We start from the raw sequence: 14790 nt of genomic DNA, 5'->3' as shown, positions 1-14790 counted from the left end.
TGTAGTGTGGTAGTGAAAGGGTTAACCGCCTGTAGTGTGGTAGTGAAAGGGTTAACCTTCTGTAGTGTGGTAGTGAACGGGTTAATCTTCTGTAGTGTGGTAGTGAAAGGTTAACCTGTAGTGGTAGTGGTAGTGAAAGGGTTAACCTTCTGTAGTGTGGTAGTGAAAGGTTAACCGTCTGTAGTGAAAGGGTTAACCTTCTGTAGTGTGGTAGTGAAAGGTTAACCTATAGTGTGGTAGTGAAAGGTTAACCTTCTGTAGTGTGGTAGTGAAAGGGTTAACCTTCTGTAGTGTGGTAGTGAAAGGGTTAACCTTCTGTAGTGTGGTATTTTTATTTTATTTAGCCTTTATTTAACCAGGTTTGTCCCAATTGAGATCCAAGATCTCTTTTACAAGGGAGACCTCAGTGGCCAAGAATAGCAGCAACACAAAGTTTCAACAAACACACATAGACATTACAGATAAAAGTAACGTTACAAAATGGTCAGATAAAACATTTTCACACAGAAAACATGGTTACAATAGGCTTCACCATAGCCTTAAATACATTCAGTTTTACCAAGCTTTGAATCTTCAGATCGGACTGGAGATTGTTCCATGCAGTAGGTGCGGAAAACCTAAAGGCTTTCTTTCCCATTTCTGTTCGGACATTGGGAACAGCAAAGTGCATAAAATCCTTCGAACGGAGATTGTAATTTCCACCATTCAACTTTAAAAGAGACGATAAATAAATCGGAACCATACCAAGAATGGCCTTGTAAATCAAAACATACCAATGACTGAGCCGACGTGCATATATACGTCCAGTTCACTTTTGAATATAATGCACAATGGCGAGTACGAGATCCACAGTTTGTAATAAATCTCAGAGAGAGCCCCATGATACACGCTATCCAGCATGTGGAGACGGACCTTCTGTAGTGTGGTAATGAAAGGTTTAACTTTCTGTAGTGTGGTAATGAAAGGTTTAACGTTCTGTAGTGTGGTAGTGAAAGGGTTAACCTGTAGTGTGGTAGTGAAAGGGTTAACCTTATGTAGTATGGTAGTGAAAGGGTTAACCTGTAGAGTGGTAGTGAAAGGGTTAACCTGTAGTGTGGTAGTGAAAGGGTTAACCTGTAGAGTGGTAGTGAAAGGGTTAACCTTCTGTAGTGTGGTAGTGAAAGGGCTAATGATGATGGGTTACAGTTACAGGGCTCTAGACTAACTTTTCCATTAGTGCCACCTCTGCGACCCACTTTCCCAGTAGCACCAGTTCAAGATCTGGTCGCTATTTCTCTCTGTTATGTTCTTTTCCGTTTCCGCAGCGGGAACTCATTTAGAAAAACAAATATACTGATGGATAAATAATACATGGGAGTTCCTCTCTCCGCGTTGAACTGGATGACGGTTACATTCTCCTCCATTGAGGCGTCATGATCCTCACACTGGTGCTGAGCGCCGGCCCGGGAGAGGTTCTGTGTTTGTGACCGCCGGGCTGCGTCACATCTCGGGTTAGTTGCCTAGTGACCGTCGCTACTATCTGTACAGCTGGTCCCTGGAGGAGGGGGAGGGGGAGGGATGAGGGGGACATCTGAATGGGAGTCCTGTGGCTTTTTGAGTTTTGTCTCGTGTGTGTTTGTTTAGACGTACGGACGGGAAAGGAGAGACACTTAATTCATTTTTGAGGATCGAGGCGAAGAGCCAGTATTAGTCACAGGACTGGGACCAGACAGGGGAGAATGACTCAGAGACTCATGAGGGAACGTGTGTATGTTCTCTCCCTCTCTATCTCTATCCCTATCCCTCCCTCCCTCTCTCCCTCTCTATCTCTATCCCTCCCTCTCTCTCTCCCTCTCTCTCTATCCCTCCCTCTCTCCCTCTCTATCTCTATCCCTCCCTCTCTCTCTCCCTCTCTCTCTATCCCCCCTCTCTTTCGCCATCTTTCTCTCCCTCTCGCCATCTCTCCCCCTCTTTCTCTCTCTCTCCATCTCTCTCTTCTCTCTCTACCTCTACCTCTCTCTCTCTCCCTCCATCTCTCTCTCTCCCTCTCCTCCCTCTCTCTCTCCCTCTCCTCCCTCTCTCTCTCTTCTCCTTATTTAGCTTTTTGCATTGATTGCTAGAATGGGTTAAGTAGGCCAAGTGAAGTCAATAGACTTTAATCCCAAAGTGCTTTACAGTGTATTCACTCACACATTCACACACCGATGGCAAAGGTGACCATGCGAGGTGCCGACCTGCTCATCGGGAGCAGTTGGGGGGTCAAGTGTCTTGCTCAAGGACACCTCAACACGCTGCCGGGGTGACCCGGAATCGAACCGGGAACCTTTTGATTACCAGGCCACTGCTCTACCTCCTGAGCCACTGTCACCTCCAGTTGTTTCAGCTCTGATCCACGCATTCTGTTTCCTCCAGATGACTGTTGTTATATTGCCCCAGCCCTATATAAGAAGTCTTTCAAACTCTAAATAGATTCCTCAAATTCAGTTTGTTACATATTGTGTGTGTGTGTGTCCAGGTGGAAGAGTTGAGGGTACGGGTTCGAGAGCTGGAGGAGAGGGAGAGGAAGGAGAGCAAGAAGCTGGCCGATGAAGATGCCCTGAGGAAGATCAGGGTGGCGGAGGAGACCATCGACCATCTACAGAAGAAGCTCACTGCCACGAAGCAGGTATGTGACCTGGCCGTCTAACTTGACAACATAAACATGCTAAACGCATTTCCTGTTTGCAATGTTTGTTAATACAGTTACTGACCGGAAACGACGGCAGCCAAAGCTGTTCAATGGAATAGCAACAGGCTACTCTATGACTCCTTCACACCAAGAGCCACGCAAGTCTGTTTTCTTATAGTTACTACTACTTTTATAGTTAAGACAATACTTTTATAGTTTAAGACGGTACTTTTATAGTACCTTTATGGTTAAAGACAGTACTTTTGTAGTTTACAATAGTACTTTCTTAGTTTCATATAGTACTTTCATAGTTTGGTACTTTTATGGTTTCAGCCAGTACTTTCATAGTTTCAGATAGTACTTTCATAGTTTGGGACATTACTTTTATGGTTTCAGCCAGTACTTTCATCGTTTGGGACAGTACTTTTATTGTTTCAGCCAGTACTTTCATAGTTTCATATAGTACTTTCATAGTTTGGTACTTTTATGGTTTCAGCCAGTACTTTCATCGTTTGGGACAGTACTTTTATGGTTTCAGCCAGTACTTTCATAGTTTCATATAGTACTTTCATAGTTTGGGACAGTACTTTTATGGTTTCAGCCAGTACTTTCATCGTTTGGGACAGTACTTTTATTGTTTCAGCCAGTACTTTCATAGTTTCATATAGTACTTTCATAGTTTGGGACAGTACTTTTATGGTTTCAGCCAGTACTTTCATAGTTTCATATAGTACTTTCATAGTTTGGGACAGTACTTTTATGGTTTCATATAGTACTTTTATGGTTTGAGACCTTACTTTTATAGTTTGAGACGGTGCTTTTATAGTTTAAGGCAGTGCTTTTATAGCTTATGATAGTACTTTTATAGTTTACGGCAGTACTTTTGTAGTTTCAGACAGTACTTTTATCATTTGCGACAGTACTTCTATAGTTTGAGACAATACTTTTATAGTTTAAGACTTATCTTTGCATACTCCCACGTGTTTTGTGTTGTTCAGAAAATACTGATATCTGTCATTATCATCACTGTTATCATATCATTATCATCACTGTTATCATGTCATTATCAAGTCATTATCACTGTTATCAAGTCATTATCACTGTTATCAAGTCATTATCACTGTTATCAAGTCATTATCACTGTTATCAAGTCATTATCATCACTGTTATGTCATTATCATCACTGTTATGTCATTATCATCACTGTTATGTCATTATCATCACTGTTATCATGTCATTATCACTGTTAGGTCATTATCATCACTGTTATCAAGTCATTATCACTGTTATCAAGTCATTATCATCACTGTTATGTCATTATCATCACTGGTATCATGTCATTATCACTGTTGGGTCATTATCATCACTGTTATCAAGTCATTATCATCACTGTTATCCTGTCATGATCATCACCCTTATGTCATTATCATCACTGTTATGATAACTGTTATGTCATTATCATCACTGTTATGTCATTATCATCTCTGTTATGATAACTGTTATGTCATTATCATCACTGTTATGTCATTATCATCACTGTTATGTCATTATCATCACTGTTATGTCATTATCATCTCTGTTATGATAACTGTTATGTCATTATCATCACTGTTATGTCATTATCATAACTGTTATGTCATTATCATCACTGTCATTGTAAAAGGAGACACCAGGTCTCAATCCGTTAATCCCATGATGTGCTTGCGTCACGTTAACACGTTAAAAGATACGTAGCAAAATGCGTCTGTAGGGGCTGCAGTCGTGAATAAACGCACGGGGAAATAATCACAAGTCCTTATTGGTCACAGGTGTCTCAAGTAACGTCGAATGGCGATCTAGTTTGTGAAGACATTTGTACTTTGATGTAACAACATCTTTGTTGGCAGACGACTCCTCCAGAGACGACCTCTGTTAACATCACTGCTACCAAACCTAATCAGCGAGCGTAGCTCCACCTGTGTGGCGTTACTTGCTGCTCCGCTGGGAAAGAGGTTTAATCAAAACTTGGGAGAGTTTGTTTAATGAAATAAGACGGGAGGGGACGTCTGGTCGTTCGTTGTCCTCCTGCACGTCGGAGCGACGCGGCACGGCAACACAAGCAGCCTCCGCGGCCGGGTGTTGTCCAAGCTATGGGCGGCGTCGGGGTCACAAAGGGTAATCCAATCAATTGACCTGTCTCAAAACCTGCCCTCTTTTCTTGATCCTCCAATCACAACTGTCGCTTACCTCGGACAAACTTGGTTTGTCCGAGGTAAGCGACAGTTGTGATTGGAGGATCAAGAAAAGAGGGCAGGGTTTGAGACAGGTCCATTGCGTAAAAAATATTTTCATAGCATAGGTTTTCAAATTAATCAAAACGATGTTAATATTGACACCCTAGTTGACACCAAACAAACGATTGACTCAAAGGGGGCATTTTGCAGATTTTTTTTTTCTTGAATCCTGTCGTTACATCGTATGATGTATATCATAGTATATCATCTTAGTAGTATATATTTAGATTCAAATTCTTTATTGCCTATATTTATTTTACCTTATAATATAACCGATGGGGCATATTTCCCTCTGCACCTTTGTTTACACTCGTATTCTTATATTCGGTTAATCAGTTAAAGTTAATTATATTGTTTACACCGTTTATTTCTCTCATATTTCTATATTCAGATCTAATTGTAATGATTGCCTATATGCATGTCTTTCTACTATTACTTTCTGCCCATATCTGTACCCCCCCCCCCCCCCCCCCCCCGTGCTGCTATGACGCCCGGATTTCCCCCAAGGGGATCAATCAAGGAATATCTTATCTATAATCAGATGTAAAACTGACCCACGTGTCCCGAGAGCTCCGCTCCGAGAAACTCTGACTGATGAGGTCATCCAGAGGGGAGCAGACCGCTAGTGAGGTCATCCAGAGGAGAGCAGACCGCTAGTGAACTACAGTTTCTTCAACTTTCCTCCAGTTGAGCCTCGACCACAGTTTCAAACGCTTAGGAAATTGCGTCTGCGGTTCTCCAGAGGTCAGCTCTCCTCCAGGCATGTCGTCCTGCGGGAGTCTCTCTGGCTGCAGAGCCGCGGAGCGCCACGGGGAGATTTACGTCCCGTTATCACGCGTCCTCCTCGCAAACCGAAATGACAGGATTCAGGTCGATAAAAATCAGCGAAACGCCTCTTTATCAACCGCCTAGAGTCTAGGAGGTGGTTGATAAAGAGGCGTTTAGCTGATTTTTATTGACCCGAATCCTGTCGTTTTGCTAGACCTTCTCTTATTGCCTCGTATATGTGTGACACGGGGTGATGTCTGTGCGTTTTTTTTATGGGTTTTCTGCATTTCCTGGTAATTTACAGGGCCTGAAGGGGCCTGGTTATCAGGAGACATAGCGGTATTAACGGCGCTGTCACCGCGTTGGCTCTGCGGCGACATGGCAGCGAGCTCGGACACTGGATACCCTCGCGCTGGATGTTTTAATACCCGCGTGTGTTCCGTGATAATATTCATCCAACTCTTGACACCGCTGTCATCCCGAATCTGATATCACTAAATAGTTTGGAGTGTTATTGTAAGGCCGGGGGGGGGGGGGGGGTTACGTCACAGTGCGCTGTCGTCGCGCGGCTTGGCTCCGGTGCAGCCTGGCTGGCTGGCTGAGCGGTACGTATAGATTCTGTTGTTTTGATCCCAAGAGAGCTTCTGCTTTTGTCACATTAATGGAGGAGAATGAATCAAATGCAATAGTTTAAGAATAATGCATGCAGGCTTAAGTTTAAGTTTATTTATTACCCAGGGACAATGCACATGAATCAACATCTTCAGTTTCCACATCAATGTAAATGTGCCAGAGTTTAGCTAATGAGCTAGTTTTCATCCGTAGTCCTATGGTGTGGGAGGAAACCAGAGTACCTGGAGGAAGCCCACGCAAACACGGGGAGAACATGCAAACTCCACACAGACAGGCCTCCACCGCCGGGGTTCGAACCCACGACCTTTGTGCTGTGAGGCAGCGGTGCTGACCACTGTGCCGCAATATAAGCACTATTTAACACAATCGGTTCTCTTTCAAAGAGCTTGAACTTTGAAGTTTGATTTGTCAAAAAAAACGAACTAAAATCATTATCCGTAAGTAACTGATCCTCACCACCAACAGTTAAATAGTAAGTATATGTAAATAATAATAATAACTTTATTTGTATAGCACTTTTCATGCAGAAATTGCAGTTCAAAGTGCTTCACAACAGTAAAAAATCCAGGCATAAGCGAGCATAAAAAATAAAATAAAAAGATAAGAGAGGTAGCAAGGTAAGGTAAATCAGTTTTTTTAGTAATACAAATAATAAAATAGAATAGATTAGATAGAGTAAAAAAGTGCGGTTTGATTCAGTTCAAATAGATTAAAGGCCCCTGGTAAATATCAAACCCAGACACTTGCCCTCCTTAAAGGCCCAATCCGTAATCCAAATAACAGTAGTTTACATTTGTTTAAATTTTCTAGATGATTGACTTGAACACTTGATACAATGATCAACACGAGACAACTGGTAAATATAATTGTATCCACTGTACTTTTTGGCTGTAAAGTTACGTTGGTAACCACTGGCGTGAAATAGACCTCTATTCTGATTTATGACTCATTAAAAGAAAGTTAAAAAAAATAATATTTTCCATCTCCCATTTCTTGAAGCCAAACTCTTCAAGAATCGTAAGGTGATATATACGCCACATTTCCATATGGTCAAAGACGGTCCTGGCTTTAAACTGACACTGGACACGCTGCAGAAAGATGATCCAAATGCTGGGGAGGGGTGCGAGTAATCCATGAATCGACCGTTTCAACTGAACTCCAGTGGTTTTGAGGCTGCGCGATTAAAGAATAAATTAAAGAATAAATGTATTTGTCAAGTCAGCTTTATTTTTATAGCACATTTACAAATGACTAAAGCCAAACCAAAGTGCTTCACAGGTACATGATAAAACCACATACAATGCAGTAATAAGTAAAAAATACACAAAGATTACTGAAAAAGGTATTGTACAATTAAGAAAACAAGAGCAGGGTGCGATATAAAAGAGACAAGAAATTAGATAAAGTCCAGAGTAACAGAAAATGTCATGTGCAAGTGGCAGGCTAACTCTGGTCAAAGGCCAGGGAAAAGAGGTGCGTTTTGAGCAGTGATTTAAAAGCCTCTAGGCTCTGGGAAGATCTTATGTGGGAGAGGCTGTTCCAGAGCCAAGGGGCAGCAGCAGCGAATTTGGATGCCACCAAAGACGTCACCAAAAAGTGTTTGTTTGTGCCACACGACGTGTAAGTTGTTGCAGGAAGCTGGAAGCATGGATAGTAAACTCAACATTACCGTGAAAGGTTTGTTCGCTTGGCGCCGTCTAAAAGATAAAAACAGCGGTTCTTGTTTGTTCATTTCCAAATTGTGCCAACAACATGTCGCACACTTTGCATAGACTAGTATTGATATATATATATATATATATATATATATATATATATATATATATATATATATACATGAGCGGAGAGACCTGCCGCAGACAAAGTGGAGGTAATGTAATTATTACAAATGGTAACTGACCGTTTTGACTGACAACACGCAATAAGCATCCGGTATATTGCTGTGCATCGTTATGTCAGCAGAGCTGGCCATAATAAAATTGGTAGCGTGTGAGTGACGCAATATCTCTTTTTTGCTCCTGCCGTGCGTTTGTAAGACGCATTCTAAAAACGGACTATTGCTGCAGCAACTACTGGATCTGGGGAAACGTCACCCCTGTCCACCCCTACTTTAACCCTTTCACTGCCACACTACAGAAGGTTAACCCTTTCACTGGTGTGGTAGTGAAATGGGTTAACCTTCTGCAGCGTGGTAGTGAAAGGGTTAACATTCTGTGGTGTGGTTGTGAAAGGGTTAACCTTATTTAGTGTGGTTGTGAAAGGGTTGACACTTTGTCGTGTGTGGCAGTGAAAGGGTTAACCTTCTGTAGTGTGGTTGTGAAAGGGTTAACCCTTTGTCGTGTGTCACAGTGAACCTTCTGTATTGTTGCTGTGAAAGGGTAAACCGTTTGGTGGTGTGGTAGTGAAAGGGTTAATCTTCTGTAGTGTGGTAGTGAAAGGGTTAACCTTCTGTAGTGTGGTAGTGAAAGGTTAACCGTATGTAGTGTGGTTGTGAAAGGGTTAACCTTCTGTAGTGTGGTAGTGAAAGGGTTGACCCTTTGTCGTGTGTGGTAGTGAAAGGGTTAACCTTCTGTATTGTCGGGGCGAAAGGGTTAACCCTTTGGTAGTGAAAGGGTTGACCTTCTGTATTGTAGTTGTGAAAGGGTTAAAAGTACTGTGGCAGTGAAAGGGTTAACCTTCTGTAGTGTGGTAGTGAAAGGGTTAAAAGTCTACAGTGTGACAGTGAAAGGGTTAATTATTTTATTTATTTTTTACCTTTTTTTTTTTTTTTTTGCGTTTATCGCTTTTCTGGTCAAGCATGACCGACAGAAACAGGTTGAAATAGGATGTAGAGCAGGGGAAGACACTCTGAGAAAATACGGCGGGTCCGGGAATCAAACTCGTTTACCCCAGATCCGTGACGAGCACGGTTTTCCCCGACGCAGAAATAGCGCCGAGATATGCGGTGAGCTACGGGAGCTCCCCTAGGGTTAACCTTCTTTAGTGTGGTTGTGAAAGGGTTAGCCTCCTGTAGTGTGGCAGTGAAAGGGTTAACCTTGTTTAGTGTGGTTGTGAAAGGGTTAACTCTTTGGCGGTGTGGTATTGAAAGGGTTAACCCTGCGCTCTGCGCGGGTGCAGGTAGCCGTCCCTGACGTCCCTCTCCCCTGGTGCAGGAGGAGGAGTCGTTGCTGAGCGAGATGGACGTGACGGGCCAGGCCTTCGAGGACATGCAGGAGCAGAACAGCCGCCTGCTGCAGCAGCTCCGGGAGAAGGACGACGCCAACTTCAAGCTGATGAGCGAGCGGATCAAGTCCAACCAGATCTACAAGCTGCTGAGGGAGGAGAAGGAGGAGCTGGCCGACCAGGTGCTCACCTTCAAGACCCAGGTGAGGGCAGGAGTCACGGGACCCGGGGCCCCGCCTCTGCTGCGGACACAGCGGCCAACGGTTTCCTTATTATTATTATTATTTATGTTATTATTCATGGTGGTGGCGTGCATTTGATAGTCGGCTGTAGAAAGACTACATATTCCACAACAAGCACCATTAACATGTTGTTCTACAACAAGCACCATTAACATGTTATTCTACAACAAGCACCATTAACATGTTAACCTGTCAGTTTTGTAAATCATAAGAATGTAAATCTATTCATGGTGGGCCGTCTATAATAATAATAATGGTAAATAAATAAATCTCTGCAGGGGAAACGTACCTGATTGCTCACCGTCCCTGTCTCTCTCTCGCAGGTGGAGCAACAGCTGCTGGTGGTGCAGAAGCTGGAGGAGAAGGAGGGCGTCCTGCAGAGCGCCCTGGCCGCGCTGGAGAAGGAGCTGGGCGTCCGGTCGCAGGCGCTGGAGCTCAACAAGAGGAAGGCGAGTTGGGGACGTTTTTGATTTGTAGCGAGCGAAATCTCGGAAGCTCGGAGGCCGCCGCTCTCTGGTCCGCGTCGTCCGGCTCCACGCGGGTCTCGTGTGAAACCAGCGGGGTGTTGCAGCATCGGGAGCCGATGGGCGGCTCCTCTTCTTTATTGACCGTGTCGTCTCGTCTCTCTGTTCGCAGGCCGTGGAGGCGGCCCAGCTGGCGGAGGACCTGAAGGTGCAGCTGGAGCACACGCAGGCCAAGCTGAAGGAGATCCAGGTCTCCGTCGCCGAGAACCGCACCGCCCGCGAGAGGGAGAGTGGGAACCTCAAGAGAGCGCAGGTACGTAACCCCCCCCCCCCCACCACGTCACGGCTCTCTCGGTCCGTCAGCCGGGACGCGTCTTGCTCAATGTTTGGAGCGCGCGGATACCGATGACTCCTCTCCTGCTTCCAGCTGCCGTGGGTCCAGGCTTAAGTAGAGTAGCAGATCAGGACATGTGTGAGTGCTTCTGGACGGGCCTCTGGCTATAGATGGAACAGAATAGTCTTTATTGTCATTATACGATGTTAGGGAACTTACGGTGCTGGTTCACACGAGTAATAAAAAAGAAACATAATATCACAGTACTATACAGATAAAAAAGAAACGATGTCACAATACTATACAAATAAAAGAAAGAAACAATGTCACAATTCTATACAGATAAAAAAGAAACGGTCACAATACTATACAAATAAAAGAAAGAAACAATGTCACAATTCTATACAGATCAAAAAGAAACAATGTCAGGGCGGCTGTGTGGCGCAGCGGATTGCGCTCGTCACCAACGCAAGAGACACCGGGTTCGAATCCGGCTGTCGGCGTTGCCTCCGGCTTCGGCCGGCCGTCATACTAACTCAATTGGCAGAGTCAGCGGGTGGAAGTCGATGGGTGGTAATCTGGACGTTGTGGACAGCGACTCCTACAGGTCGGTTGGGGGACGTCTGCACAGCAGAGACAGGAAATGGCGGGGGTAGTGTGAGCCTCCCACGCGTTACACCTCGCCAATTGGAGTCCGCGCTGGCAGGTGAAAAGATGTGACAGGCTGCCTCCTCGTGTATCGGAGGGGACACGTGATGCAAGGCTTCTATCCTCCCTACAACCGGCCAGTGGGGGGCATATGCGAGCAGCGTTCAAGACAGGGGAGGGGAGAATTGGCACCGCGAAATTGGGATGGGAGAAAAATAGGAGAAAAAGTGGGTACAAAAAAAAAACTGTCACAATACTATACAAATAAAAAAGAAACAATGTCACAATACTATACAAATAAAAGAGAGAAACAATGTCACAATTCTATACAGATAAAAAAGAAACCATAGTCACAATACTATACAATACAGAATATACAGCAATCGCAGTCGGACAGTAGTGGCGGTCTATATATTGCACAGTGTGGGCGGAGGGGGTGGTGTTGTTGGTGCATGTCGGAGGTCAAGGTGTCGATGGCTCTGGGTCTATCGGTTCTGGCTCTGATGCACCTGTAACACCTGTGTTGGTGTCTGTCTTCCAGGAGGACCTGTCCCGGCTGAGACGCAGGCTGGAGAAGCAGAAGAAGGTGGAGGTGTACACGGACGCCGACGAGATCCTGCAGGAGGAGATCAACCAGTACAAGGTGCGTCTGTCGACACGCCGTCTTCCAGGGTTCGATGTGGTTTATTCAGATATATACGGCCTCCCTTCATCTCCCCTGAAGGTTTCTAGGCATCCCCTCCTATCGTTTCCTTCCTTTTATATCCTGGGCCTGTTGTTCATCAAGTATCTGAAAGAGGATCTGAGACCAGATTGGCTCATAAGTCATAGTGAGGTGTATATGGCCATTGTAAACTTGAACACTGATCTCAGACGTGTGATGAATAAGATGAGATAACATAAGATATTCCTTTATTGATCCCCTTGGGGGAAATTAAAACGTCATAACAGCATGGGGGGGGGGGGGTTACAGGTATGGGCAGGGTAATAGTAGAAAGACATAAATATAGGCAATAAAATATGCTCTGAATATAAAAATATGAGACATATCCCTAATATTCCCTATTGGTTATATTTTATGTTACAATAAATATAGGCAATAAAGAATTTTAATCTGAAAGTATACTATGAGTAAAAGTAAACACAAGGTGCAGTATACACAAGGTCGGCACTCTCCTACCACCGCAGAGACTCGGGTTTGGATCCAGCGGTCAGCGGTACCTCTGGCTTGGTCAGTGTTCGCGGGTGGGAAGCCGGTGGGGTCTGAGTCCTGGCCTGTTCAGCAGGGAGGGGATCTGGGGGAGATGACGTGAACCTCCGCACGCGTTCTGTTCTCCCAGTGAAACTCCTCGCTGTAAGGTGAAAAGAAGCAGCTGGCGACTCCACATGAATCGGAGGAGACATGTGATGGTCTATACCCTCCCCAGACCAACAGAGGAGGCATGTGGTAGTCTACACCCTCCCCAGACCAACAGTAGGACAGCATGTGATAGTCTACAGTACACCCTCCCCAGACCAACAGAGGAGCCATGTGATAGTCTAAAAAGATAGAAAGGCTAAAAGACCTCGTAGTTAATAGTGATTAATTACATGTTTTGCCACTTGTATTCACTCCCTCTCCCTCCCCCTCTCCCTCCCCGTCTCCAGGCCAAGCTGCGCTGTCCGTGCTGCAACACGCGGGACAAGGAGACGGTCCTCACCAAGTGTTTCCACGTCTTCTGCTACGAGTGCCTGAAGACGCGCTACGACACACGGCAGAGGAAGTGCCCCAAGTGCAACTGCGCCTTCGGGGCGAACGACTTCCACCGCATCTACATCACCTAGAGGGAGCGAGAGGGTGGGGGGGAGAGAGACCACCACGACACAGGAGGGAGAGAGACGGAGAGATTGAGAGAGAGCGAGAGAGTGAGAGTGAGAGAGCGAGTGAGTGCGTGAAAGAGTGAGAACGGAGAGAAAGAGAGAGAGAGAACAGAGAGAGAGGGAGAACAGTTGGACAGAACCAAAGGAGAGGCGGAAAAACGGGAGAAACGACAAAGAACTGAAGGAATCTTCCGAGGCATTCCGGTCATATCAGAACACTTGTGTTCTCCATGTTTAACACCCCCCCCCCCCCCACACACACACACACACACACTCCCTCCACCCACTCCCCCCGGAAAGACTTATTTTTATCACACCATCGCCAGTCTGTGCTGAAAGTTGGAGACCAAACGAGATAGTGAGTTTTTTTTCTTTGTGACTGAGAGAAGTTGAACGTGCTGTCGTCAATAAACACAGTTGCTTTGTACATACGGTGACGTCCTGTCCAGCTCTGCCGACTCTGCACTTGGCAGATCTGTCTGTCCAACCTCTTCACTTTTAACTTATTGGCCCGGGTTTTCTTTTCTTTTTAAACGTTTATCGAAAGTTTTAACCGATTTTGGCCATGAAAAAAAAATAATGGAACCTAATCCTAAGAAATCTTGATCTTCACGTAGTACTTTTTTGTACGTCACTCTGCTGTTGTGTTTTTTTTTCTTTTTGTAATTCTGTGAACTCCGTGCAGCTGAAGGTGCTCTCAGAAAACTCCCAGGCGTCCATGTTTTTCACATTTCGAGAGGCCCTGCAGAGCAACACATGAATCTAGATGTTTTTATCCTTATAGAAGTAAAAGAAAACAAACGTCACTGTTCTACTAACGTAATCCCCCCCCCCCTCAAGAAGTCCTGCAGCCCGTCGCAGCCGCCTGGCCCAGAGTCGGCGGCGCATGCAGCACTGTGTGGATCACCTTGGGCCCCGTGCCGCGCTCTGTGTTCATCCCGTCGCCACGGAGACGCCTGACACAACATCTGCAGCTTATAGTGCCTCATTACTGATGAAATCACTCCGGTGGAAAGTCGGCTCACATGGGTGTCCTCAGCCCCCCTGCCCAGCGTCCCCCCGCTAGGCTGCTTTTCCTGCGAAAAGGTTAACCGTGACATTCGAAAGTATAAAAACATCTGCTTAACAACAAGGTCCTCTTAATTGAACCAGCGAAGCCCTCCTCCCCCCCCCCCCTCCACCCACCCCTCCTCCTCCCGTTCTGACGATGTGAACTGTTTAACGAGAGTTGGGCTCACGTCTGTTTGACGTTAGCTCTTGTGGGAACGGCAGTGCAGCCGGAGAGCCCTGTAACATGCCTACATAACGGGTTCCAGGCCTCCCAGCGGAAGGGGGGGAAAAAGAGGGGGAAAAAAGAAACGTACTTTGGTGAAAAGTAAGAGGTCCTTCGCAAACCTTTTGATGTAATTTTAAAGAGCTGTGAGAATATCTGGATCGATGATGACGATGATGATGATGATGATGATGATGAGTGTGGGCAGTGTTGACTGTGATTGTTTTTTTTGTCATATGAAAATGCATAACATGTCATAAATAAATTAGAACAGTTTTTTGGATTTTGTAGCCTGCCTAGTGGTGATTTTGTACGTCACTTGGCACGTGCAGTGGATTTTATTTTATTTGTTTGACCTTTATTTAACCAGTCTGGTCAATTAAGAACAAATTCTTATTTTCAATGACTGCCTGGTGAGGGGACAACAGGGGCTCTCTTGGGAAAGGGGAAAAATAGAAAAGAGACGGATGACACATCACAGAAGTA

General features: G+C 45.1%; 1 protein-coding gene across 1 annotated transcript in view; it reads left to right on the top strand.

The window, feature by feature from the left end:
- Positions 1 to 14587, top strand: part of rnf40 (ring finger protein 40) — a 58322-nt gene extending 43735 nt beyond the window's left edge. The window contains exons 15-20 of the mRNA XM_084322449.1: positions 2495 to 2644; positions 9474 to 9686; positions 10049 to 10174; positions 10362 to 10502; positions 11713 to 11814; positions 12819 to 14587. Of these exons, the coding sequence (XP_084178575.1) occupies positions 2495 to 2644; positions 9474 to 9686; positions 10049 to 10174; positions 10362 to 10502; positions 11713 to 11814; positions 12819 to 12995 (909 nt within the window). The 3' untranslated portion in view covers positions 12996 to 14587. The remainder of the gene's footprint in view (positions 1 to 2494; positions 2645 to 9473; positions 9687 to 10048; positions 10175 to 10361; positions 10503 to 11712; positions 11815 to 12818) is intronic.
- Positions 14588 to 14790: the final 203 nt, after the last annotated feature.

Source organism: Notolepis coatsorum (assembly GCF_963971535.1).
Source record: "Notolepis coatsorum genome assembly, chromosome: 10".
NCBI lineage: Eukaryota > Metazoa > Chordata > Actinopteri > Aulopiformes > Paralepididae > Notolepis > Notolepis coatsorum.
The sequence above is the reverse complement of the archived record's forward strand: the minus strand, read 5'-3'. Positions and strand labels throughout refer to the sequence as shown.